Source organism: Necator americanus, chromosome X (genome assembly GCF_031761385.1).
Source record: "Necator americanus strain Aroian chromosome X, whole genome shotgun sequence".
Taxonomy (NCBI): Eukaryota; Metazoa; Nematoda; class Chromadorea; order Rhabditida; family Ancylostomatidae; genus Necator; species Necator americanus.
Window position 1 is genome coordinate 16,197,920 of NC_087376.1, and position 26,764 is coordinate 16,224,683.

Genomic DNA, 26,764 nt, shown 5'->3' on the forward strand with positions numbered 1-26,764 from the left:
CTAGTCGAACTCGTTGGTTCTAACATGGAGTTGAGGGAACTAATAAAGAACCTCAAAATAAAGTGAAGTGAAAAAAAACCAAAAAACAAAACTAATAATGAAGGTAGTTCGCACATTCCGGTTCTTTTGTTGAAATGGTCACCAGCTTCAAAAACGTCTCTGCTAGTCTATTCTGCAACGAATATTTTTCATACAATGTTAAAAACGACGTTTATTGAGGCACCCCTTCTCGTCTTGGTCAGTCACACTTGATCTTCACCATTACATCTTCAGTAGTCGCTTCCGATGTCATACATATATGACTGGACACGCCTAATTTCACATAGAAAGTATGAGCCGAAAATAGCAGAAGCAAAAACTTGCAGATGTGAGACCTTAAAAGGGAATCAGAGTGAATGGACAACCGATCGAACTCGTTGATATGTTCTGTTACCTGGACTGTACTGAACACCAACGGCAGCTGCAGGTAAGGTATTCAGCATAGATGCGCTAAGGCTATCTCTGCATTTAATTCCTCAACGAAAGTCCTGTGGCCGACCCCCATCACCAACGAAGTAAAGGTGCGAGTCTACCTATCTGCAATTCGAACTGTCGTGATGTACGGATCGGAGACTTGGGCAACACTGTCTACGGTGATGAAGAGGTTTGATTGCTTAGAAAGGAAGGTGCTTAGACGGATGTTTGGCTACTTTTGGCCTAGAATATGCCACAATGAAGATCTTCATGCGGAAGTCGATGTGGCATAACAGCGTATGGCAGGTGGAAGATACCAACATCTTGCACCGCTATCGAAAGTGGTTACGGAAAGTCGTCTTCGCTTCCTTGGTTATATATTAAGGTGGCCACCAGATTGCCTTGTTGAATGACTTCTGAAGAATTCGTCGAGTTCAAGCTGCAAGGGGTCACGTGGCCGAAAACGGAATTTTTGGAGTGAGAGTGTGAAAGAGGACTTGGAGACACTTCGTGTGCATAGGGTGGTTAGGCGAGATGTAAGTTTGCGCAGGATATGGAATAGCGACGAATGGATTGATTCTGTGCAAGCTCTCGCTGAAGATCGAGAAAGTTGGGCAGAGCTATTTTCAGGGACGGCACACCTCGGCGAAGATGTGAGTGATCGCGTCAGGCTTAGCTTAGCCATGACATTAACCCGCCGATTGAGTAAAGTAAGCTGCCAGCAACGGTCGCTGACAAGGGGAGATCTCGTGATATAGTCGGGTATCTTCTTTGATGATGAGTAGGTCCTGGGAAGTCATAGTGACCCCTAGTAAAAAATCTGAACACACATAGATTGATGAATTTTTTGTAATCGTGATAGCAACTTGCAGAATTAGTTAGGTAGCTTTGTGAAAGGGTTGATTCATTTTTGGTGGTTACTTTCTTATAACGTTTTCGCAATATTTATTAGGACGTGGTCTCGCTTCTACTGCTGATTATAAGAGATAAGTAGAGATGAGTACATTCAAGCCTACATTTTAAAAGTGCAAGTTATGTTGCTAGGGTCTTGACTAAAATAGAACAATATTTGTAGCTTAATTGGTCTTCTACCAAAATCTTCCTCCGAAAAATCGATCTACTGCTTCTGCTCCATACTTTGTATAAAAACCGTCTTTTTGAAGGATTTCGACAAGCCGCTTGCGGGAGAGTATAAAGCCGTGTTCTACTCATCTGATGGAGAGAACTCTGCGACCTTCAATGTTACAACCGGAAGTAAGATTTCAAGAGATTACATCTAGAACTGTATTTGCAGCAGCGATTACTCAAAATCAACTTTTTGGTCTAGAGGTCTAAGTGACGCTCCTCATAGGGATTGAGGAAAGGCAAGCGCTTCATTATTTGCCTATTTTTGATTCAGAAGTAGCGGTTTGTTATCAGTGATGCATAAGGAAGTCATTTTCATGTTCTTCTCTCGTCGATGAACACTACTTGCACTACATTTGACTCTTTAGCACTCTTCTAAGTGGAAGTTTACTTTGTTTTCAAGTATAGTGAAGTAGAGGAAAAAGAGGAAAGGAGAGAAAGAGGACTAGACAGAGGTAAAAGATTTGACATAGCTACAACCAAGGTCAAGCGTGTATCCTACCAAGAACGATCTTCCCCAATTCCAGCGTCTCTAACATAGAGGTGAGCACGAAAAGGGCGTCGGCTTTAGCAAATGCCCTATCCTTTACCTCAATTACTCCCTACTTTATCAACTATATGGTAGTAATAATTATTCTTCATTCCTTTTATCAACCATGCTGTTTTAAGAGAGGAGTCTGCTTGGGCTCCAAGTCACATGTGCTGTTCCAATTTACCAGTCGCTGTTGGTGAAAGGCTTAGCTTGTTTAACCATAGCCGGAAGTCTGACTCAAGCTCCTTTGAGTGGCTAGCGCCTTAAAAACAACTCCACTCCACTCCTATTTATTTTTGTAATGTTTTTGTTGTTTTTTATTCAAAATTAATTGGGTGTTTATGGGTAGTTTTTTTTTTACTTCTTCATATTAGCATATAGCATACACCAACTAATTTTTTTCTAGTTAAGCCTAGTGATCCTATTCGTTAGAGTTCCTTTCAATCTTTGTTTTTGAGGAAAAACCTCGGCAAAGGAAAAAACGCTAGAGTCAGATGTGAAAAGATGACATTCTCGAATACACTATGCATCCTTGCACAAACATGCTGCATTTGCAGTTAGAGCAAAGCATTTAATGTTTCAGAAACTAAGAGTTACTAAGTCTTGTTGTACCCGGATCTCTTATTAGGATGTGAAAAAATTAATATTGTTGCAATTTCTCACAAATAAACGTGTACGTGTCACCAATCACATGCTAAAAAAAGAAAGTTGCACTAAAAAATGTCATGCAACGTTGAATTCTAGCGCCATTTGAAATCTTTTTTGATTAGGAAAGTTGCAGAGTTTCCTTTTAGCCTGCACATGAAGTAAATTGGTATTGTTGCGGAGTATGCACACCATGTTTTTTTACCATGTCACTTTCGAAACATGCATTTTCAAGTAGTGGCATATAAACAGATTGTTTCGAACATACATTTTCAGGCCTTCGTGAAAAGCAAAGTCGTGGGAACGTCAGAACAGAAATAAAATTTTATCAAAGCCTCGTTGACAAGACAACAAAACATTTGCGGAGACGTCTCCCTGTATGACTTCCAGTAAACCTCGGCAGGATGGTGATTCAGTATTTATTTAAGAAAATAAAAAAGACTGAAAAACATAAGAAAACATTAATTTGGTTCACAACGCCGAGGTTTTAAGAAGAGAAGACTTGGAGATCGTGAAAGCTAATGTTTTTATTCTACATACGCTAATGAGAGTTTTCGCAAATGCTATGAAACTTTCGTAATTCCCAAGATACTTCATAGATTTCTGAAATAGCCTATAAAAATCCGTTTCTGACTAGATTTCTGGATATTTTTGAAGATTTTTTAAAGATGAAGACTTTTATTTTAAAGCTTGCTTTCTCATATTAGAATCTTTACTTGAGAGCATTGTTACCAACACGAGAAGCTAGCGAATTCAGCAGCTCGAGCTGGTATAGCAATGAAAATGCAAACAAGAGTGCAGTTGTTTCTAAGGAGCTGCGCCGCTCCAAGGGACCCGAGTCAGATTCCCGACTAGGGCTCAACATGCCCTCCATCACAATGAATTGGTAAATTGGAAGGACCCATGTGACACGCAGGCCATGAAGACCTTTCTCTTGCAACCATATGGTAAAGGTAAAGGTTGGTAAAGTATAGGGTTGATAATAATTATGGAACGTTTTCTAAAAATATTTTTATTCAACAAAAACAATAACAATATTTAATCAAGACATGTTTAAATGAACATTCGAGAGCATAGTCACCATCCACTTCAAGAACTGCTTCCCATTCGCTTGGCAGTCGGTCGATTCCACGTGCGAAGAAGTCACGATTCTTGGAGGCAATCCACGCTTTGACATCAGCCACCAAGTCATCCAAGTCGTCGTAGACTTTGTTTGTTTGCTAGTTTTTCAAAGAGCGATCGTGATGGAGCACGATGTGGTTTTTTTGCGCGGTCTTTTCGCCTCGATTGCAGCGTTAAGGCGATCAAGCTGAGCCAGATAGACGTCACTGTTGATGTTGAATTGCCGCTTGCCATTTTTGTCAGGGATTCTCCATTGTTGCCTTTCATCTGCGTCGTTAAACCAATAACAAATGTCATTTGAAATGATTTCCCAATGGATGATTCCGCTTCTGTCCCACCACACACACCACATAGCCTTCTTACAGTGCACGTCTTTTGATATTCCTTTGGAGGAAACACTTGGAACGTCACCTTGGAGGAAACACCTGGAACGAAACGCAGATCTTCTTTCTTTTAACGTTTTTGAAGAGAAGTCATGACTCATCCCCAGTGACAAGATTCTTCAAAAATGGTGTTTGTTCGTTTCGCTGCAGTAAATCGGTGAAAATTCGAACGCGTTCAGCTTTGTTGTTGTCGGAGAGCTCGTGGGGCACCCATCCAGCCAATTTCCATACCTTTCCAAGCTTCTTCAGGCGTCGAACTATCGTTGATTGATCGACATTAAAGTCTTCAGCCAGCATTCGCGTTGTCAGGCTTTCGTCCTCTTCCACGGCTGTCAGAAATGCTTGGTCATCAAAATCCGATAGCCGACCTCTTTCTTCTTTATCCTCCAAACTAGTGTCACCTGATTTGAAGCGAATAAACCACTTCCGTACTACACTATCAGTAATTGTTTCTTTGTCAAAAAGTTCGTTGAGATCGCGAAATGGCTGGGCTGCGGTCCATCCTTTCTCGTAGTGGTAGAGCATAATATGGCGAATATGAGTGTGATTTTCGAGACGCATTTTTTTTTCAACTAAATATTGAGGATTATTTTTATGAAAATAAAATAAACAATTTGCCAATTTTTACTAAAGAAAAACGCGTTAATAAAAAAGTTCCATAATTATGCATTATGAAAAGAAATTGAGGTAAAATAGTTCATCCGTCAGAGCCGACGCACATTCTGGGGGCTCATTAAGTGTGAAAAGTATGCAGAAATCCCTGATGTTTGGGATATGACGGCATTGGGTGACAAGGTGTGTCCTTAGCATCACAATGTTGCCAAGACCAAGATCACAAAATGTAAGGTCGGAATATGGTCTCAACGTTCATGCGAGCTAGCAGCCGCACTAGAACGGAGCAGGATTGACATCTACACGTACATAGAGAGTCAAGGTACACTTGACATGGATTCGAAATCATGCATAATAGTATTCAAATACTAGCAAAGGATTGAGCATAGCTGTTCCAAAGTGCTTCAGGTACTTAATCACAACGGTGAAGCTTTTCAGCAATAACCTTCAGAAATTAGTGTTTGCCAATGATGAACGACGAAATTACTTCTTCTCGGTGTACACCCCTCAAGTGGGTTGCTCGAGTCGGATTAAGAGCGAGGAAATTTCTCATGCGTCTTTGAAAGTCATGATGCTGAAAATCTGAACTGGCATGTCATAGCACTGAAGGACGGCTATGTTGTACTGGATTTGGATAAAAGGCGGCATCGATATGGCGAGCGCTTTCTGGAGTTCGCCAATTTGAACAATCCTGTCATCGCTAGTAGGCAGACATCCAGGGTAAGAATCCACCTTCTGCAGGGGCAGCACTAGGAGGCAACTTGAATTCGTGCTCACAAATCTCGAAATTCGTGCTGAAATCGCGTTCAAAAGTTAGTCACCAAGACGATGCTACACTGCAACAGTCCCGCAAGGTACGACTTTCACCTTGGTGAAAGTCGTACCTTGCGGGACTGTTGCAGTGTAGCATCGTCCTTCACAATCCTTCAAAGTCGTAAAATGGTCGGAGCTCGCACGATCCCAGTTCAACACGGCCTTATTGGCGAAAAATATAGAAACAGTTATGGATGGAGAAGGTGAAGACGACTGAGCTCGCGAAATCTCGTCGCCGCCTGTCAAAAAGTTCTCCAGCGTCGGTGACGAAAATGGAATCTTTCGGATGTACCGGAATAAGGTGCAAAAGCGATGGTATAACTACTTCGAAAGAAGAATTTTTGAACAAAAAAGTTCTCATTAACCAACTCCCCTAACTCAGCCTACATATGGACTAGTTCAGCAGACAACCATTGACGAAACTGAATCAGCCGCGAAGCAAATGTAGGCGAAAAAGACGAGTGGTCAAGACGATCTGGATGCGGAACTGTGCAACTAACGGGGTAGGAATTCTGTAAACGGACTTACAGAATTTCTCAACAGGCAGAAAAGAAGAGAGCCAGCAAAGAAGCACGAAAATATCCTGGAAGGATGGCAGTTCAGCAGAGTGCTCGACTTGGTGGTACCGTTCATAGCATGATGATTTCTAAACGCACTCTTGTCCTCAGCACTTGACATATTGTCCGTCTGCACACCAGTACACGGGTTCTGAGAAATATGAAAGGCAAAAATCGCTGCATTAAGCACTTCTCGATTGCAAGAAACATTGGATCGCCTTCCGCAAGAAATCATCTTGTACACTTTATGACAACATGCTCTCTCAAAACAACTAATCGGATAGGTCCAAATCCACGAAGGCGAGTATAAGCGGCGGCGGGAAGGTCGACGAAATTCTCTATCCCCGTCGGTTTGCATCAGGGCCCAGCCCTCTCCAAGCTGCATTTCATAGTTCTCATAGAAACCATAAAGCAAAATCTTTTGAAGCACCCCTCATGGACGCTACTGTACATCGATGACGCTATGCAAGCGTCGCAAGACGAAAAAGGACTTAGTAGCAAGCCAACGTGTTTCGCGGTTTAGTGAGCGCTAGAGCGGATTCGAACCTCTTATCAATCGTGCAGACAGCGAAACTTCTTACTGCGCTACACCCGCTCCATTTTTGGCATACTTGACACATCGGCTAACCCCCGCAACTCACTGTATAGACCAGTTACACGTTCGTAAACCTCAAACGATTCTGAATTCAAGTGAACGTGGTGGCGCATTCGAACCGGATTGACTAACGCCAGACACTTTATTCTTTGTAATGACAATAAATGCTGAAATTTTATTCTTATTCCTTGTATTTATGACACTCGTCCGCCACGTTGTATTATTTTTGTTTTAATTTATTAGCTTTTCGAATTATTACAAATTTACTTCTGTCTATTTTTTAAATTTATACATAAGCGGCTCTGTCAGGAAGAAAAAGAGTGGAAAGGTGGTTTTTTTCTAAGAGGATCTTTTCCCAACTACACGCGTGATCCTGGATGAAGGGTCAAACTTTCCTGAAGGGCAGTTCAAAGAACGAAAAACTTCAGGTATCACAATGGTCACTCATGTATTGTTACTTATCCGCTTCCTACACTGATCTGGTACTGAATAGATAAAGGAAAATCTACTACCAGCATAAATGTCCCTTCAATAGGAATTTCAATCCATTCTTATTTTCTTCACAGTCTTTTTCGCAATTTAATCCCTTCTCGCTACAACTGTGAACCCCCAACTAAGTCGATCTTGTTGTTATTCCATTTAAGTTAAGTTAAGTCCGGACGCAGTAATGTCGTGCCACTTCAATTTCTTTTTGAATTTTAAACCATCGAGCGACACATAAATAAATATACATTCTTTAGACCCACGTTATTTTAGATGCTCCTGATTTCCACGACAAACCTCATATTGTTCAAAGGGACAATGGAAATGTGATAGTAATCAAAGTCCGGGCAAAGTCTCATCTAGAAATGAAGGCTGAGTGGTTTAAAGTTGGTTTTTTTTTACTATGAGTAACATGATAGGACATTATGTAAACATTACTAAGTGTAAAACAAGAAGTTAATTAACTTTTGCTCTTTCTTTCTTCAGATTTTCACTGCTGTTGAGTTTGTTTATAAAAAGTCGTAAACACCATCATGTAAACACCATCATTCACCTTCATGTATCCAAGCTTCAGTCCTCTATGAAGTACTTTCTGTTGTGCTTCTTACTTCATTCTGCTCATAGAAGTTCCCAAAAATTACGCCTCAAACGCCTTCAATGTTCAACTCTCATCCTCGGGATCTTCCACATCACAAAGATGCCTGATGACGTTCTTCTTTTAAGGAATCGAAGTAAGGCAAAAAGCGAAATTGTGTGAGTAAGAGATTAGGTCAAGGAGTTTGATCTTTGTTAAAAAGAATGTTGGACAAAGAGCAGATATATGTTGTGATGATGGGAAACGCGACCTCCCATCCGCCATAACTAGGAACGTTTTTTTCTTACTCAAAATGCAAGCTACCTTTTCAGTCTAAGTACAAGTTTAGGTTTATTGTTAAAAAATTGCTCGAACCAAATGCAATTTTTCAAATGATGGTGAATAATTCGGTGATACAGAGTCGAGTTCGCTGCTTCATAATACAGCCTCCATTTTCTACTTAGTCTTTCGCATCCCGTGTGTTCGGACCCATGCAGTAAGTCTTACTGCGAGAAATGAACTATGTAAGTCATTTCGCAGCGGTTTTGGAAATGCTTAGATACCAAATTATACGGAACCAGACACATTGTTTTCGTATGCATTGAATACACTTATAAGGCGTGAAAGAGACTCCCTTTTCTTTGAAAACGGCAAAAAGAATCCTTTGTGGAAATTCTTATTTCGCAACTACCAAGCACTCAAATTTCAATTCCTGTGCGTCAGTAGTGTCAAAAATTTCGGTAAGTTTACAATTATGGAAGAAACACCAGAATCAACAGGATACTGGTGTTCAGGTTTGGTGGATTTGGTGATATGATTGAACAGAAGGTTTAATCGAAACCACTCTAACTTTCTAATGCGCAGACTTTTTTGAAGTCACAAGAATCATAGATATGACTATAGATATGACTTAGCAAAAAGATTGCTCGAAAACAACATCAAAAAGAGACCACAATAGCGGTCACTTTGAAAGCCGCAAAGCCGCGATGTTAGCGCACCACCGGTTTTCAGAGTTGCGCTGCTAATAGTAAATGATAACGATGCCCTTACATCTGACTCCGTAGGTCAAAACCCGCATAAGTTTTGATACGCGCCAGCTCCTTGGTCACAGCATTGCATTCCTCCTTTCGGTTCATGGCTGGAGTTTTGGCTGTTATGTAGAATGCTTCCAATGTTATCTGCGCCAGAACGTTGGATTTGCGAGCCATGATCGTAACTGTTATGTTGAAATATAACAGATGTTTCTATGACACTGTCTTTTCCCGACACCTGAAGGGGTCGACGGTTTTGATTTTACGAGCCTGTCTAGGTGTTCCTTGTCAATAATGTGGGGCTGAGTACATTGACGAAACAGGAAAAGTACATAGTGCTCTCCCTGTTTTGTCAGTGTACTCAGCCCCACATTGTTGACAGGCGATCAGATAGATAACTCCCGATGTCACGCAGTTCCCTTGCCTTTCATTCGGACATACGATTCAGTTCGGTGTCTCGCAGTCTGTCGGAGGCACGATTGCGGACTAGCTGCTTTTTCAGGTTCGCAGGTGGTACGTCCACTACTCTGACCAAGTCTTATAGGTCCACTTGTTGTACTCGCTCGCACTGCATTGCTCATATAATTCGAAATAAAAGGAAGGTAGAAAGGGATCTTTGCCGTCTCTTCTGCTATCTGGTGCGGGCGCTGTGTTTCATGGCTCGGTTTGAATGGAAAACTTTTACTGGGTACCCCCATTAGACTGGGCAATGTGATTTGCCATTTTCACAGATATAATGCGAACTGCAGCCTCAGATAAAACCGCGGTAGCTGTCGTAAACATGATTTCAAAGACTGCGTTTTTGGTCTTCAGTGGTGCACCAAATGGTATTAATTTAGAATGTTCTTATAACTCGGTTTTCGGTACCGCCTTGTTTTCCAATTTTCCCTGTAAGTGAACCAGGACATTCAGAAACGGCAACCAATTGTCTATGGGTTTTTCTCTAGTGAACTTAACGTTCCGCTGCTTATTCAAAAGAGCGAAGCGAGTGTCCATTTCGTAATGCGTTGAACATATTATGCAATAATAATCTAAATGTCATTAGTATAAAAGAAATTTGCGTTCAAGATGAATTTTTCCACCTTAGAAATGAAAGCATCGGCTAATGTAGGCGCAAGTCCTTGTCCCATTGCCAAGCCTCTGATCTGCCTATAGTATTCCCAAGACCAGCGAAATACTGAACATCTCAGACATTCACTTGACACCGTCATTAAAGTAATGCACGATTCAACTCTACAATACCAAGATTCAATTAAGGTTGAACTTGGGACTTTCTCAATTTGGTAACCATGCTATATTCACTTTTCCAGGACGATAAACCCGTAAAATATTCGGACCGCATCAAATCGGTTGTCAAAAAGGATGATAAGGTAGTAAGTACACCATCTCTGGTGAATCTAGTAAATGTGCGAACTTCATAGGACAAAGACGGCTTCCAGTTCCTACTGGAAATCTACGGTCCACAGAAGGAAGATGAGGCTAAATACAAATGTGTTGTGAAAAATGCTGAGGGTCAAAATCAGCAATCTTTGAACCTTGTCTTCGACTAAAGCTATACATCCGTCATTTTGCTTTGCACAACAAGACAATAGTTTACAAACATGTTTCGATTTTTTTTATTCATTGTCAATTTATTCTAAGTAGTTTTCCTCTGTTTGAGCTTATTGAACATGGAATAAAGGTGATATCTTCTGCGGTGTATTATGTGTTACATGCGACTTCACATGCGTGAATCCGTAGAGTTCGAATAATCTGCTCCTACATATGCTTTTTTGAGACCGTTTCTTGCATTTTAAAAAGCGCTATCATTGTAATTAATGGTCTCCAATTCCTGTCTCCAGCTACTGCTCTTATTCTGCCATGTTTATCGAACTTGTGGGCTCCTTCTTGAACTTTTTGAACAAGCCCAAAAAGTCGCACCTTTCGAATACGAAACACTATGCAGTTTAAATTGCATCTGAAATTAAAAATAGGCATGCCAGCGCAATTTTTTTTGTGATCTAGTGGACACTGTGAAATTTTGTGAGCTTGCTTCTGCTTAGCACTCTTTTGAAGTGTAATGTGAAGCTCCATGTGCGACTTTCGATAAACCTCGGCATGTTGATGCTTCAATAATTGTTTTCTTTAATAGAGTCAGACATGAGGTTGTTATAATCCTTGATTCGTGGCTAACGTTTCGGCAATATCGCCTTCTTCAGAGCCTGGAAGGGTGAAATCGAACGTGATTAATCCGATCAAACGCCTTATCCACCCAACAAAGAAAGTCCTACGTTTGCTGTTGGGCCTTATAGCTAGACCAGTAGAAGATAACATCAGATCAAGATTAGCTGACTATCCTGCCACTGCTAGATACTTGTTGTGAGGTGACTAGCGCAATCAAATATCAGCTTTAAATAAAGCGCGAGTTCCCGCGTAATGCAGAGGCATTCCTCTTTGCAATTCATCTTTAGGCCCTTAGAGTGGATCCGAAAAACCTCCAGAGCCTTGCGCGCCGCAATACTAAGTTCGCGCGCCAAAATCGTGATCTTAACTTCGAAATCTTCTCCGTTATGACACCGCACCCTATGACCACCTAATACAGTGGAGTCACATGATTTCCTTTTGCCGTCCAGGTGTTCTTTGATTCGAATACATAGTGGTTTAGCTGTTTCTCCTATGTATTCGACACCACACTGCACACAGGAAATCATATAAACAACACATGAACTCATGCAATCACCTTCGTTGTTATCGGACATATTTTGCACTCCGGTGTAGTGCAAAGACGATCATATAGGCGATTCCGAATGAGTATTTGCTTAAGATTGCTAGGGTTGAGCTCCACGATGGTAACAGATTCTTCAAGCTTAGCTTTCCTCAGACACCGCCGGATGGCAGCGCTAACCTCATCGGAAATAAACGGTACATAAAAGGGTACTTTCTCTATACCAGATTTGTTCCGGGTTAGTTCTCTTTTTCTGATAGGCGGCATAGGTGTGTAGCCGTTACTGACCGCAATTTTCCTAGCAAGCTCGATAGATTCTCGTCTTTCCTCTCTTCCAGTGCAAACGGAGGTAGCCCTGCAAAACAAATTTCGTACTACCGACCTTTTAACTTGTGTGGGATGAGCAGAAAGAAAGTGAACTAGAAAGTGAACATTCTTATTACAGGGTTTGCGGTACCAATTTGTCCTGTGCGTTCTGTGTGAAATATGCATTTGAACGTTGAGGAAGGGTAGCCATTCTCCTTTAGGCTTATCCCGAGTGAACTTTATATACTCCGACTGCTCATTTAAAATCTTGAAACAGTTGTCCATCTCTGCTTCAGGTCTTCAAAGTCGAAGTTCGCTGTTCATCGTTGATCATCCCACACAAGTTAAAAGGCTGGTAGTACGAAATTTGTTTTGCAGGGCTACCTCCGTTTGCACTGGAAGAGAGGAAAGATGAGAATCTATCGAGCTTGCTAGGAAAATTGCGGTCAGTAACGGCTACACACCTATGCCGCCTATCAGAAAAAGAGCACTAACCCGGAACAAATCTGGTATAGAGAAAGTACCCTTTTATGTACCGTTTATTTCCGATGAGGTTAGCGCTGCCATCCGGCGGTGTCTGAGGAAAGCTAAGCTTGAAGAATCTGTTACCATCGTGGAGCTCAACCCTAGCAATCTTAAGCAAATACTCATTCGGAATCGCCTATATGATCGTCTTTGCACTACACCGGAGTGCAAAATATGTCCGATAACAACGAAGGTGATTGCATGAGTTCATGTGTTGTTTATATGATTTCCTGTGTGCAGTGTGGTGTCGAATACATAGGAGAAACAGCTAAACCACTATGTATTCGAATCAAAGAACACCTGGACGGCAAAAGGAAATCATGTGACTCCACTGTATTAGGTGGTCATAGGGTGCGGTGTCATAACGGAGAAGATTTCGAAGTTAAGATCACGATTTTGGCGCGCGAACTTAGTATTGCGGCGCGCAAGGCTCTGGAGGTTTTTCGGATCCACTCTAAGGGCCCAAAGATGAATTGCAAAGAGGAATGCCTCTGCATTACGCGGGAACTCGCGCTTTATTTAAAGCTGATATTTGATTGCGCTAGTCACCTCACAACAAGTATCTAGCAGTGGCAGGATAGTCAGCTAATCTTGATCTGATGTTATCTTCTACTGGTCTAGCTATAAGGCCCAACAGCAAACGTAGGACTTTCTTTGTTGGGTGCATAAGGCGTTTGATCGGATTAATCACGTTCGATTTCACCCTTCCAGGCTCTGAAGAAGGCGATATTGCCGAAACGTTAGCCACGAATCAAGGATTATAACAACCTCGTGTCTGGCTGTATTAAAGAAAACAATTATAATGTGAGTGTTACTATTCGTTACAGCCGAACCATTTCTACCCCTTTTTCGTCTCCCGTGACGCCCGCAAAAACTCCGACCGGCCGGCGAAGTAGCAGTGCGATACCTTTGGGTGAAAAGCTTCCAGAACTACCTGGCTTTTAGCTGGACCCAGGAAGCTGATAACTCATGAACGTTTCCATAAGTTACCGAAGAAGCTGCTACTTCTGCTTTAAGATGCCTAAGAGAAAGGCCTCTTTCCTGTAAATTGTCCGAAAGTCCTTCATTACTGATTCCAACTGCTTTGAATCTGCACAAATTGAAAATTTTTGTGTGGTTACACAAGTTCGTATTTTCTAGCTTTTTTTTTGAATGCCGAATATGTCAAATTTCAGGAAGAAGAGACCAATTGAATAAATACCGGCTGGAAGAAGGGTTTGAGCTCCAAAAATCGTGCACCAAACATATTTTCGTAGTACTTGCTTGCGCATCTATGATGCTGCATTATCGAATTAGTCTCAAGACTGATTAGTTTGGTTAAAGGTCGGGCCATAGCAGCAAAACTGGATTGCCCAAAGCATTGAAAAAAGACTTAATGAGGGTAAAGGATAAAGTGCACGGCATCAATCAATCCCTATAGTGATGCGCCTCCATTTTATCTGCAAACTGCGAGATTCATGAAAGCCCGTGCAGCCTTACAATGACTTTCTGGAGCGAACCGACTAATCGAGTCAGTGTTTTTATTCTGTTTTTATTCTTTTATTTTTTATAAGTGTCGTACCCTCCACAACGGTTTATCGCCTCATAGTGGCATGGAGGTGACTCTGAGCGTCGAACTGCGATGCACAGCGGAGGTTCGTCCTCCGGCGGAATCTCCCAAGCTGAGAAGGAGTTCGACACATCCGATATTCCGACTTCTCGGAATAGGAAGCCTAACTAAGAGTAAGCCACTGCTAATAACTACTAATATCAACCAACGTCTTGGCAAAATGTTGCAAGGTGGCTCTCTGATTCTGATATAGGTTGGGCGACGACCTATGGTGAAAGCTAAGCTCGCCGTGGCAGGGTTGCTTAGTTTGGAGAGAAGCCTTTTTGCCACTCTAGCATATTCACTGCCTCAGTACCCTGCACACTGGGCCCTGCGGTCTCAGACGTCGAACGGTATGGCGAAGGGTGAGAGGCGATCAAGTCCAAGGTTGCTCAGGACGTTTTTGATTCTAAGCCAAGGCGACGCACGCACGACTCACCATGTCAGACTGTGTACTTACAACGCGAGAACAGTGTCCACAGATGCTGACCTGCATGCCCTTCTCGGAGCTGCAGAGCGTATCAAATTTCACGTGATTGCTCTGCAGGAGACCAAGTGCAGAAGAAGCGACGTACGACAGATGAATGACGGTACACTCGTCATTCGTGGAGAGAAGGTTCCGTCGCGAAACGTAGGCGGTGTCGGTTTTGTTGTGCACCCATCTGTCGTCCATCTTGTCGATTCTCACGAGATCCTGTCACCTCGTCTGGCCATTCTTCGCCTCCGCCCTCTGCGCCAAAAACCCATCAATATCATCAACTGCTACTCACCAACATCAGCAACTGATGAATCCGAATTGGATGCGTTTTACGAGCAGCTGGAGAAAGTGATCCGCAATGAGAAGACCTTCTAAAATGTTGCTATCGGAGACTTCAACGCAAAGCTAGGAAAGGCTACAGAAGAGGAATACAGGATTGGAAGATTTGGACTAGGGGACCGGAATAAAACGGCAATCGTCTCGCCGGGCTGTTGAAACTCTCTTTTCATGAAGAAACATCATCGTCGGTGGACATGGAAATCGGCCAGTGGCGCGACTCGTGTGGAGATCGACCGCATACTCACCAACCGGAGGCGGTGTCTACTTGACGTCTCAGTAGTACCATCCTTTTGTAGGGGTTCTGATCACCGTCTCCTTCGTGCGAAAATACGACTCAGCCACACGATGGAAAAAAACATCTGCTATCGGCAACGAAAGAGAAAAGAAGTCGTCTACGACGATTGCGTACTAGAGGACTCCTTGCCCCAAGGTGACTGGCACATCGAGGAGGACCCAAACGTGGACTACGAGATGCTAGTCAGAGGATTACGAGCCTGTGCTGAGCATGCCTCGAAGCCGCGCACGACAAACATGGATCGAATTTCGAAGACCACCAAGGAATTGTTGGAAAGAAGAACGACTTTGAGGCTTGATCCACATTGAGCAGTTAGCGGCAGAAAAAGATTCTGGAAGAGCACGAAGAAGAAGAACGTGTCTAAAGAAGTGCCGCAGGGACCTCCGCGAATGTAATATTCCGCTAGCAGCCTTGCTGAGCGAAGACGGGACTCGCACCTCTTCTGAGGAAGAGAGAGAGATGGAAATCATTGCGGAGAGGTTCGCAGGAGTTGATGAACGGAAAAGTTTCGGAGGCGGAGACTCGAACCTTTTCCGTTCATCAACTCCTTCGTCGAGCCCGATCATATCCACTGATTAAGCTCCTCCGCGATTCTCCTTTCGGAAGTACGAGTCGCTATCAAAAGCATGAAACCTGGCACACTCCCGGACCTGATTTTATATCACCAGACTTTCTTCGGGCTGGTGGCCATCCACTTCATGTAATTTTAGCAGCGCACAAGACCTCCTACTTCAAGAAAGAAAGGATCCCAGACCAGTAGAGGACCTCGCAAACCGTTCTTATCTATAAGAAAGGTGACCGAGTGGACCTTCGGAACTATCGCCCAATATGCTTGCTGAGCGTGTTATACAAAGTATCCACCAAGATCATCTTCACGCGCATATCCATTACTCCCATCCCAAGTCCCAAGAACAAGTTGGATTACGTCAGGGGTTTAGCTGCCTGGACCACATCCAGACCGTGTCGAGGGTCACAGAGGTTTGCCGGGAACGCCGCCTGCCTCTTGTTCTAACCTTCCTCGACTATGAGAAAGCCTTCGACAGCGTAGAAACGAATGCAATACTGTGAGCGCTGGTCGATCAAGGTGTGGAGGCGTCGTATGTGAGGACATTAGCCAATTGCTACGATCGATGCACAACTAGGATACAGCTTTTCCACTCACCATACCCATTGGAAAGGGGTACGACAAGGTGATACTATATCGCTCAAGATGTTCACGGTTGCACTGCAATGGGCAATGAAGTCACTTTCCTAGGAAGAAAGGGGCATATGTGTTGATAGGATTTTCTCTCAAACCTTCGTTTTTCTTCCCCGCCTCGTTCAGAGATCAAAGCAGGAAGAAAATAAGACTGCGAATAAACAGAAAGAAGGCACAGTTCATAAAGAACGCCTACTGCGAGGACGGAGAAGTACAACTTAAAGGATCTCAAATCGTGGAAACTTCGTAGTACGTATACCTCGGATGTTTTATGGACATGGAAAACGACTTGAAGGAAGAACTGAATAGAAAAATGAGAGCAGCATGAGCAGCATTCGCACCCGTCAGAGAAGCTACGGACCAATTGACGGACCAAGATCTTCGTGCCCATCTGTTCGACTCGACAGTCCTTCCAGCGCTCTGTTACGCAGCGGAGACGTGGGCAGACACCGCTGCCACGTCCAGGAAGCTTCTTACTACCCACAGAGCCCTTGGGAGATGTCTTTTGAGAGGATTGTCCCGTCTTTGCGACCCAGCGGAATATGTATCGAAAGCAAAACATAGATGGGCCGGTCACATCATGAGAAGAATCGACGATAGATGGACTAAAAGAACGCTAGAGTGGATCCCAAGGGACACTAAACGCCTCCGAGGGAGACCGCCAACGAGATGGAGTGACGTGTTCGCTGCACGGATGGACCAGCTGAGAGCTCAGCTGGATAAAGGACCTCGTCAACGTCACTCACGAAATTTGAGAACATCTTGGATGACAATGGCGAGGGAACGAAACGAGTGGAAGAGATGCTGAGCCCGCACGTCCAGTAAAGACGGGCCATCTAAGTATCTAAGTAAGTAAGTGTGGTACCAATTCAGTGACCCCGGAGGGAATGAAAGGCTTTATTGCCACTGAAGCAAATCCGAGCTTCCGATCGTTTGTGCTGCCACAGCTAAGCTTCTTGCCGACTGGCCTAATCCTGCGCCCAATATAGAATTATATAAGAAGGATTATGAAACAGTCGATAATCAAATCAGTGTTTTATGCTAGACAAGTATGGTACCAATACACCGACTCCGGAGGGATGAAGTGCTTGGTTGGCACTAGAAGAAAACCGCTGTGGCGGGATAGAGCCATCGATAGTGTGCCCACAGCGGGACTTCTTACCGACTGGCCTACACCCGCCCCCAATTATAGAGTTATAAAAGAAAGATTACAAGATTGGGCAAACGAGTGGCACTTCCAGTGAACCTCAAAAACATCTTTCTCTGGTCAAATCGTTCATGTTTGATCGAATAGATTGCAGCATCTAAAAGATTATCATAGTCTTTTAAATCCCCGTAATAGAAATGAGATTTGTTTGACTGTAGGTGACATCAATAGTCTGTATTACAAGATATTTAGCGCAGTCGGCAGGAGGTTCCTCTGCGGCTGCGCATGATCGATCGGAGGTTCGATCCCGCCGTAGTGCCAACCAAGCCCTTCATCTCTCCGGGGTCGACAAACTGGTATTAGACTTGTCTGGGGGGATAACATCACTGACTTGACACATCGGCTAACCCTCCGAAAATCATTGCATAAGCCAATTAAGCGTTCGTGCACCTCAAACGATTCTGAATTGAACTGAATGGTGACGCATCCCAAGCAGATTAACTAACGCCAGACACTTTATCCTGTATTCTTTCATCCAGATGTCACGATAAAAAACAAATGAAAGCTAGTTATGATAAGTGCTATTGTGAGAAAACTATGCACGACCACACAACGTCTAACAATCAAATAGTAGAATAAATCCATAAATAATTGAGGTGATTTCGAGGAACTTGAAAGCTATTTGGCGTTCTAACATTAAGCTTCATCGTGATCTGTCCTAGGTCTTATCATTCGGAGTCTGGACCTGCATTCGTTTATGACTAGAAGCAATCAATGCGGAGTCGTAAGGTCTTCCACAGCGAAACGGGATTCTTCGGAGCGTAACTTTTCATTACGGATGGTTAAAATGACTGATTTCTAACTAGTTGTCCGGCCACAAAGAGCAAAGAGTTTCAACTTAATTATCCACATTTAAGGCAAGAGCATTGTGAATGTAGCTAGGTCTTACAAAGGAAATGACAAATTGCCGCTTCATGATACAGTTTCATTTGCTACATCAGCCAAACTCTGAATAGCAGATGTGCGCTGAAAATGCAGAAATTCAAAGAAATCGATCAATGGGACGTCATCGGCGTGGTGTAGACGTTCATAACAGAGCAGCTCCAAAGCTACCGCTGAATAATCCCGAAGGCCAGGTTTCTTTGCACCTCATACGTAAGAACAGAAGAGAAACGTGAACAAGCTGTAGGCAACAGAATTGATCATGACCATGTTCGACTGCCTTTGAATCTTGACATGATTAAATATGTGGTTTTGATTGGCTTGCTTAAGCTGTAGCAAAAAATGGTATTGATCTTCCTTATTAACTAACAGCTAACATTTCGGCATTATCGCCTTCGTCAGACCCCAGAAAAATCAAATCCATCAGTGACCTATCCTCTCAAGCGCTTCATCAGCTTACAGAAGCCATTGAAGCGATAAGCAAACCAATGCTGTATTGTCCTTAGATAGATGATTGTTGCGTCGTTTGCCCAACACAGGCAGAATTGGACGAGTGCTTCAATCTTCTCAACCAGCAGTGACCGGACATTAAGTTTACAAGGGAGAAACCAATAGACAATTGGTTGGGTTTCTTGAATTGGCATATCTATTTGTGGAATAGGATATGGAAGACCAGGTGGTATCGAAAACCCAGTAGCAAAAACATCTTAGTCCACTACCTTTTGGCGCATACGCAACGCGTTTTAAAGTTTCTTCTGAACAATCTCAATAATTCTCATTGTTCTCTCAATGCGAGTCATGTCATCACCAGTAGGATCTTAGAAGCGCCTCTTAACAATGTTCACCAATAAATTCGAGCATATAATTTTCAAGTTTAGAGAGAAGAAATTCGAAACTATTTCTTCCTCCTATCCTAATATTCCACATGAAATCATGAAAGACAATATGGGCTAATTGGAAGAGGGAATAAATGCCGTGGAAAGTTCCATATCAAAAGTCGAAGAATTCTCCACGACTTCGTATCAAAAATAGACCTATTAGAGAAATTTTCCAGTAAAGACCAAGAAAATTTCGAAACATGTGCATACAAAGCTGAGGCAACTCTTTTATAGCTTTTGATTAAATCATCGTCTTACAAGCTCGAGAATGTGCAGTAATATCGTGTGCAAAAATAGACACATCGAACTCATTGCGACATTTTGCACCAAATAAATCAATTAATAACCAATCACTACCGATGAATTACCCACAATCTAGATCTAGAATTTCGTTCGGTACCCATACTCTCCTTCAGCAGCAATATATGCGATTGTGACAATTTGTGGGAACTTTTCAATAATAATGTGCATTCGCAAAATCTTTCAGGGATGCTCAAATTCAATTACTTACTCTCTGCTCTAAAAGGTGACGTTCGTGAATCTATCCGCAAATTTCAAGCAACAAAGGATAGTTATTCTAGAGCAGTCCGGCCTCTTGGTTCGAAGTACAATAACAAAGGAGTCCTTGTGAATTTGTTAGTCGAGAAATTAGAGTCAAGTACTCTGTGCAGCTCCTCTGTCGAGGGTCAGCGTTCTCTCGTGGAACAATTACAAATCATCACTTCTCAATTGGTTGAGAAAGAAGAAATAGGAGAAGTCGACAGTTTGTGGTTCATCTAGAGAATACTTTGCAAATTTCCAGAATCAATAAAAAAAGGAAAGTAATCTCTCGGAAACAAGGACTTTCGGATAGTATTCCATTTACGATGCAAACTCTCTTCACTACTTTGGAAGAAATCTTATCCACTTAAGAGATTATTTTGTTTTCTTGGGAACCAAATTCCCCATCACAACAACCCTCATGTGGCTCAACAATGGCTAGGACTCCTCAAGGCACAACAATAACACGCACTGCGCTGGGAATCACTCATCTTTCTCTCGCTCTCTGTATGCTTTGCCCCAAAAACGCTTCCTCTTTTTGCGCCAAAACCAACTTTGTTTGATCTGTGCATCCAACAAACATAAGACTAAGGACTGTAAGCGACGTTTTTGCTTAGGATGCAATGGCGCTTCCCATACGTCGTGCTGCTTCAGAAGCAGTTTAGACTCAAGGAATTCACCTACAGAAGGCGGAAAATAGCAGTAAGCACGAGGCGCCAAAGCCAATTGAGCAAAAGAAAAAAAGCACCAATTAATCCAATACCCAAGCTGTTCGTTCCAATTTAGTAACCAATACGAATACGGTGCGAAACAGCAATTTTACAGCTTCAGTCTTCCTACAATACTGAAGCGGTTTCAGCCCCAATTTTACCAACAGGAGAAATTACGGTAATGACCCACAAAACCAAGGCGTTGCGAAAAGTAACAGTTTTGTTCGATAGAGGGGCGGGAATTTCGTTCATCGACAGCGCCCTCGCTAGCGAGTTGCAATTGCCCATTCTGGAAAGTAATCAAGTAGGACCACATACTCTTGGAGCTAGTGGAACAAAGGACTCTAAGTGCAATCTAGTATAAATGGAAATATCGGATGCTAACGGAGAACAAGACGGTTTGGATCTACTTACAATATTTTTACCAAAACATTCAATCCACCAATGATATCATATGAGCACATTGAATTCATTCAATCCATCCACATATCCCAATATCATCCCAATACCAACTCTTTCCAACCACGAGAAGCTCAAGCCGCTGGTTTTTTTTATTCTGCGACCACTCTTTCCAACCACTAGGAGCTCAAGCCGCTCGTTTTATTATTCTGCGACCAACTGTGAAATTTCATGAGAAGTGATGCAACTTCAGTAACGTTATCTTCTGGCCTTCACCTCCTCCCAACTCGGCTAGGCTATCTAGTGTCTGTAAAACCTGTCCAGGCACGGGTAAATCAACTGGCAGGCGAGGAACTAGAAAAATGGGACCAGTATTGGCTTATGGACATTTCCATTCATACAACAGCTTCTCCCGAACCTCCAAAAATTCCAGAAGAACAGGAAAAATTTAAAAGTATCGGACTATGGACAATGCTGATATGGAAATGTTTGGCCAGTCCGAAAAAGAACCACGCAGTGCTCAAGATCAAAATGTTTGGCGAAAATTCAATGAAACAATAGAGCGTAGGTTGGACGGGTGCAATGTTCGTCTGCTTTGGAAGACCAACATCCAGCTTTACCAGGCAATAAAACATTATCCTTGACACGTCTTCAAAACGTGTGGGACATGCTCCATAAAGATCATGCACTATTCACCTTCACCTTAATCACCTTGACTCCCGTTCATCTTCGAAATGGTCGAGCGGGCGCCAGTAATTCTTCTATCTGTCCCGGTCGTGTGCCAGAGTCACCAAGTGGTTCCTGCTTTCGCGTGGGACACGAAGAGCATCATAATTTTCTTTGAAGGACGTTGTGAAGAAATCTGACCATCGGGTCGGTTTAATACCACCGGGTCTTCCTCTAGTTTGCTCAATATCGCGGAAAATCCAGTCGCTCACGACTTTGGTCCAATGGTTGTCGTTAAAGCGCGTCACGTGTCCGGGCCACCTTATTTTACTTTCCTGGGCGAACGCGGCGGCACCTCTAACCTTCGATCGCTGACGTAGGAGAGAACTTCGAATCCCGTCCTTCACTTGCGTGAAACGGGATACTTCTAGCATCACTCTCTCAATTGCCCGTTCAATGACGCTCACCGCGTTTTCTTCCTGCTTGCGAAATGCCCAGGTTTTCGAAGCATAGGCCAAAGCAGGAAGTACAGTGGGGTTAAAGGGTTGAGCACGGAGCCGGGTGTTCTTGGTTTTCTTCACTGCACCCTCGATGCTCTTATACGCTTCCCAAGGCGCTCGTCTCCTCCTGCCCAGCTCAGGGGTCTGGTCATTCATCGTGTTCAATTGGCGACTCAGACGAACGTAGCTGGTGCATTAGGATATGTTTGCTACGTTGAGCGTGAATGGGGCATCCGAGACCCATCCGTTCCGCATGAACATCGTCTTTTTTAGATTCAGCTGAAGACCGATGCATCCACATGTTTCGTCGAATTCGGTCAGCATTCGTTCCGCTTGGCTGATGCTGGGTGTTATCAGTACGATGTCATCAGCAAAGCGCAAATGGTGTAGCTGCCGACCATCAGCCTTCACTCCCATGTCGTCCCATTCCAACTTTCGCATTGCATTCTGTGAATATTTTGGGTGAAATTGTGTCACCCTGTCGGACCCCCCTCTTCGCGTCAATGATGATGTTCTTGTAGAATGGCGAAATTCCGGTCGTAATGTTACTGTACAACTCTCGAAGTACCTTTATGTACTGAGTGGGGACGCCTTGCTCGTTCAAGGCTTCCACGACCGCTTCCGTCTCAACTGAGTCGAAGGCCTTCTTCAAGTCGATGAAGGTAAGACAGAGCGGCATCTTGTACTCTCGTGATACCTTGATGAGTTTCGAAACAGTGTTAATGTGGTCAATCGTGCTGGATCCTTTTCGAAACCCTGCTTGCTCGCATGGCTGTCCTTCATCCAAGACTTTTTCAATCCTATTAAGGATCACTCTTGTAAAGAGCTTGTAGATGACGGACAGTAAGCAGATTGGACGATAGTTGCCGATGTCATGTGGATCTCCTTTTTTATACAACAACACGGTCTTGTTAATCTTCTACTATTTAGGAACCTTGCATTCCGACAGATAACGTGTAAAGGGCCTCGCCAGGGTGTTGATGAGTACTGGCGGAAGGTTCTCCAGGTGTTCTGCTCTTATTCTGTCGGGACCGGGTGCCGTACGATTTCTTACCGACATGATAGTATGCCGTATTTCGGACGGGAGAACCTCTGGAATGACTTGTCTGTCTTCCCTCAGATGGTAAGGAGGCAAGTGAACATGGCTGTCGAAGAGATCAGAGTAGAAGTCGTAGACGATTTTCTCCATCCCCTTCTCGATGCAATGGTTGTTCCTCTCGGGTTCCGGAGAGCAGTCATCTTCGTCTTGTGACTGGCGAAGTATCGACGGGCATAGCGGATGCTTTTCAACGCCTCTGCAGCCTCAGCCAGCACTTCTGCTCTTCTCGCTTTCAAGTCTTCCTTTATCGCCTCTCTGCAAAGCCTGGCGAGCTCGGACATAAGTTCTTGGTTCCCTGCGGCTTGTACTGCTCCACGCTGGCGTATCAGCTCAAGAGTTCCAAGAGTCAGGCGTCTCTTGGTGGTTTTAAAACTCTCAGCCTTCTTCGCGCAGTCGTGAAGGTGTTCAAGAAGCCGGTCATTTTCCTCGTCGATGTTGTCCATTGCGGAATATTCCCAAAAGCCGGCTAGCGTAGCGAAGAGATCCCAGTTGATGGTAGTCCTGGGATTTCTCTCTCTGAACTTGACGACTTTCTCTGCTCTCTTTGTAAAGAAAAATCTTCCTCGGAGGATGCGTTGCTCCGATCCCGCATAGAACTTTGGTACAACAGCGACGTCCGTCAGGCAGAACCTTTTATTGACGATGATGTGGTCTATTTCATTACGGTACCCCCCACCGGGTGACTCCCACGTGCAGCGTAGAGACGAGGGCTTCTGGAATTGCGAGTTCCCATGGATGGTCTTAGTCGTCATGATGAACTCGGAGAGCCTCTCTCCCTGGTCATTAAATTGTAGGCCGTGGGTCCCGATGTGAAGTTCCTCCGGCGTTCTTCTTGGGCCAACTTTGGCGTTGAAATCGCCAATTATGACCTTGTAGAAGGCATGATCTTCTCGGTAGAACTTCTCCAGGTCCATATAGAAAGCTTCGACTTCTTCATCTTCGTAGCTTGATGTTGGAGCGTAAGCGACGGAGATAGTCAAAGCTGGTGTTGGACCACATCTTCTCATCCGCAGAAGTCCGATTCGGGTCGTAAGTTGTTCGACAGAGTCGATGTTCTTTGCCATACTCGTGTTGACGAGGACGCCAACTCCATCAGCACCTCTACTGTCGCATGTTCCTAAGAACAGTTCTTCTCCAGTTTCATATACGGCGTTGAGAGGGTGACGTCGTCTCGTCTCGGTCAGTCCGATGACGTCGTACTTGATCTTCTTGGCTTGCATCATCAGATCTTCGATGGCTGCTTCCGATGCAAGCGTACGTGCGTTATAAGTACAGTTCGCCATCCTAGTCCTTTTCCGTTTCGGTAGCCTACATGACTCCTGCAACGCCGTCCTACCTGGCGCTACCGTACCAGGGTTTCCTCCGGAATCAGGAGACTCTTTTCTATTACTGTGTTTTGCATAAAAATGTTAAAACCCATGGGCAGGTTGCAAGCCTCTAGTCCCATGAGTTTTTGGGAGAACTTCCGTTCTCCCGGAGTGGACATGTGGAGCTTATTTGTTGGAGGCGACTCCAAACCGCCTCCCTTGTACCTCCCAGTCACTTGATTGCAGGTATTTGGCCGGACCGACGTGCGGGATACGAGGATGTCATGAGTCAGTCCTGGCTCAGCAGAAACAGGGAGTCCATCCTCTGAATCCACTTGTGTCTCTTAGCAAGCACAAGGTTGCTTTTGGTCCGCGATCAGCCCCCTATCCGCCACCTGGGGACGCGCCACGTAGCCTCGCGACTATTCGGCTTTGATCCCTCTAGTGAGGGAGATCCGTGGAGCCATAGAATACTATTGTAAATTTACAGAGCGGTTTTGGCATCTATGACAGACTCAACAACTCACAAACCTGCGCGAGAAACACACTCTCCAGGAAGGATCTCAAAAAGACAGTCAAAGGTGTCCCATACAAGGAGAACTCGTGCTAATTCAACGATAGTCTCCAACCTCGTCATCTCTGGAAAATGGGAAGAACACATCGAGTCGTGAGTAATGCAAAGGCACAATAAGAGAAGCAAAAGTACAGCTTCCATCACGTCAGCTGATTCGACGTCCAGTTAACCTGCTGATTCCTTTGGAACTTGAAGATAAAGCAATATCCTCTCATTATCACATCGAAGTTACAGAAGTCCCTTCGTCCGGAGCCAATACTGCCTTGAGGATTACGATCCCTCAAACACCTGCAAGAAACGTAATAAGCAACGCTGGTATTGCCAAGTAGTAGAACAAACAATACTCAAGTTCCTAATACCGGAATACCGGGCACATCATCGCGCTTTATGTGCTACTCCAAACTCTGAGAAGAAGATAGCGGAACGAATTGCCGAGATCAAAGAAGAGATCCGTTCCGTACAACGAGGGATCCAAAAGGCGAAGGGAGTATCGCTAGCCGCGACAAGACAATAACTTCAATACAAAGTGGGAAATGCTGACATTCTGCACTGCTAGGCATTTCTTAAGGCCTTCTCGTGCTGTATATAAGATTGCATCTCGCGACGACTAGAGGAGGAGAAAAATATCATTCTCGAAAGCAGTGAGAATCTTCATCGACAATAATACTATCTTCTGTACAATATCCAAAATTCGTCTGACAATAAGTGAGTGCTGCTTGGTATCGAGTTTACTTATTCTATCGTGTATTAACCTTAGTAATAAGTAGCAGTAAATTGTTACTGGGAAAACTTTACAATATACAACTTCTTCTTAATTGGATTTGAAATTTGGAACCGTGTGGCCAGTGTTATCACTGTAAGGGCGAGCCCAAGCACAAGTAATAAACAATTTACAATACCCACATACGCGATGATATGAGCGGAACGGTGTGGAGCTGTCTGCAAAACGCGGGTCTACAGGACCACGTAAGGGTTGCAGAGATACCACTAGCGAACCTCAAGTGTCAGCTGGTACGCAATCTTGCGTATGATCGATTTGCACAACTTTAAGCTGCGAAGTTTGCCCACATGGAAAGGAGGATGATTGCATGGTATTAGGAGTGGTGTATCGTATTACATGCAGGTCATGTGGTGACGATTATATAGGGAAAATGAGACGCCCACTGTGTTTTCGGGTCAAGGAACATCTAGATGGGCTCGTGAAATCTAGACTCTCCACCCCGCTCGGAGCACACCGTAGCAATCAAAACTCCGGAATAGAGGTGACTATGCCATCGTTTGAGTTCGAGATCATAGCACGCAGAACATTAAAGGCATTTTGTGCAACCGCCAGAAGCCCAAAACTGAACAGATAGGATGAGTACATTGCGATCACGAACGCCCCTTATCAATATCTGTGCGGGTTTTGATCTACGAGGCTCTATTAAAACCCTTGCCATTCATAGTTGTGATAGGTGGTGGTCTATTACACCACCAAATTTCAGCAAATGAGAAGAGCGCTAGCCGGCGTATTGTCCTTTGAGTTTGTTCATCATTTGAATGGCTTGTGAAGGGTGATGAAGCGCTTGAGAGCACAGGTCACTGATGGATGTGATTTTTCTAGGCTCAGACGAAGGCGATAACGCAAAAACGTTAGCTCAGAAG

General features: G+C 43.8%; 8 protein-coding genes across 10 annotated transcripts; 5 read left to right on the top strand and 3 right to left on the bottom strand.

Annotated features, from left to right (window-relative positions):
• Positions 1 to 395: 395 nt before the first annotated feature.
• Positions 396 to 10,475, top strand: RB195_023491 (uncharacterized protein; the record flags this gene model as incomplete). 2 transcript variants are annotated; one of them, XM_064210950.1, is made up of 6 exons in its annotated part: positions 396 to 466; positions 1,004 to 1,163; positions 1,617 to 1,707; positions 7,594 to 7,706; positions 10,236 to 10,295; positions 10,347 to 10,475. In XM_064210950.1, 6 exons carry the CDS (start codon positions 396 to 398, stop codon positions 10,473 to 10,475), a joined length of 624 nt encoding a protein of 207 aa, XP_064066831.1. The 2 variants fall into 2 exon arrangements, with proteins under 2 accessions (XP_064066831.1, XP_064066832.1); XM_064210951.1 differs by lacking the exon at positions 396 to 466 and adding an exon at positions 863 to 930 and having other exon boundaries at positions 1,004 to 1,106.
• Positions 10,476 to 14,277: 3,802 nt separating this feature from the next.
• Positions 14,278 to 14,901, top strand: RB195_023492 (uncharacterized protein; the record flags this gene model as incomplete). The annotated part of the gene is made up of 1 exon (XM_064210952.1): positions 14,278 to 14,901. The coding sequence occupies one exon, from the start codon at positions 14,278 to 14,280 to the stop codon at positions 14,899 to 14,901; it is 624 nt and encodes a 207-aa protein (XP_064066833.1).
• A 132-nt stretch (positions 14,902 to 15,033) lies between these two features.
• RB195_023493 (uncharacterized protein) lies at positions 15,034 to 15,468 on the top strand (the record flags this gene model as incomplete). 2 transcript variants are annotated; one of them, XM_064210953.1, is made up of 1 exon in its annotated part: positions 15,034 to 15,468. In XM_064210953.1, the coding sequence occupies one exon, from the start codon at positions 15,034 to 15,036 to the stop codon at positions 15,466 to 15,468; it is 435 nt and encodes a 144-aa protein (XP_064066834.1). The 2 variants fall into 2 exon arrangements, with proteins under 2 accessions (XP_064066834.1, XP_064066835.1); XM_064210954.1 differs by having other exon boundaries at positions 15,211 to 15,468.
• Positions 15,469 to 15,988: 520 nt separating this feature from the next.
• On the top strand, positions 15,989 to 17,166 carry RB195_023494 (uncharacterized protein; the record flags this gene model as incomplete). The annotated part of the gene is made up of 2 exons (XM_064210955.1): positions 15,989 to 16,224; positions 16,707 to 17,166. The coding sequence occupies 2 exons, from the start codon at positions 15,989 to 15,991 to the stop codon at positions 17,164 to 17,166; spliced, it is 696 nt and encodes a 231-aa protein (XP_064066836.1).
• A 4,039-nt stretch (positions 17,167 to 21,205) lies between these two features.
• On the top strand, positions 21,206 to 21,535 carry RB195_023495 (uncharacterized protein; the record flags this gene model as incomplete). The annotated part of the gene is made up of 1 exon (XM_064210956.1): positions 21,206 to 21,535. One exon carries the CDS (start codon positions 21,206 to 21,208, stop codon positions 21,533 to 21,535), a length of 330 nt encoding a protein of 109 aa, XP_064066837.1.
• A 200-nt stretch (positions 21,536 to 21,735) lies between these two features.
• On the bottom strand, positions 21,736 to 22,296 carry RB195_023496 (uncharacterized protein; the record flags this gene model as incomplete). Its single annotated transcript, XM_064210957.1, has 1 exon — positions 21,736 to 22,296. One exon carries the CDS (start codon positions 22,294 to 22,296, stop codon positions 21,736 to 21,738), a length of 561 nt encoding a protein of 186 aa, XP_064066838.1.
• A 39-nt stretch (positions 22,297 to 22,335) lies between these two features.
• On the bottom strand, positions 22,336 to 22,819 carry RB195_023497 (uncharacterized protein; the record flags this gene model as incomplete). Its single annotated transcript, XM_064210958.1, has 2 exons — positions 22,336 to 22,587; positions 22,709 to 22,819. 2 exons carry the CDS (start codon positions 22,817 to 22,819, stop codon positions 22,336 to 22,338), a joined length of 363 nt encoding a protein of 120 aa, XP_064066839.1.
• Positions 22,820 to 23,256: 437 nt separating this feature from the next.
• RB195_023498 (uncharacterized protein) lies at positions 23,257 to 24,522 on the bottom strand (the record flags this gene model as incomplete). The annotated part of the gene is made up of 1 exon (XM_064210959.1): positions 23,257 to 24,522. One exon carries the CDS (start codon positions 24,520 to 24,522, stop codon positions 23,257 to 23,259), a length of 1,266 nt encoding a protein of 421 aa, XP_064066840.1.
• Positions 24,523 to 26,764: the final 2,242 nt, after the last annotated feature.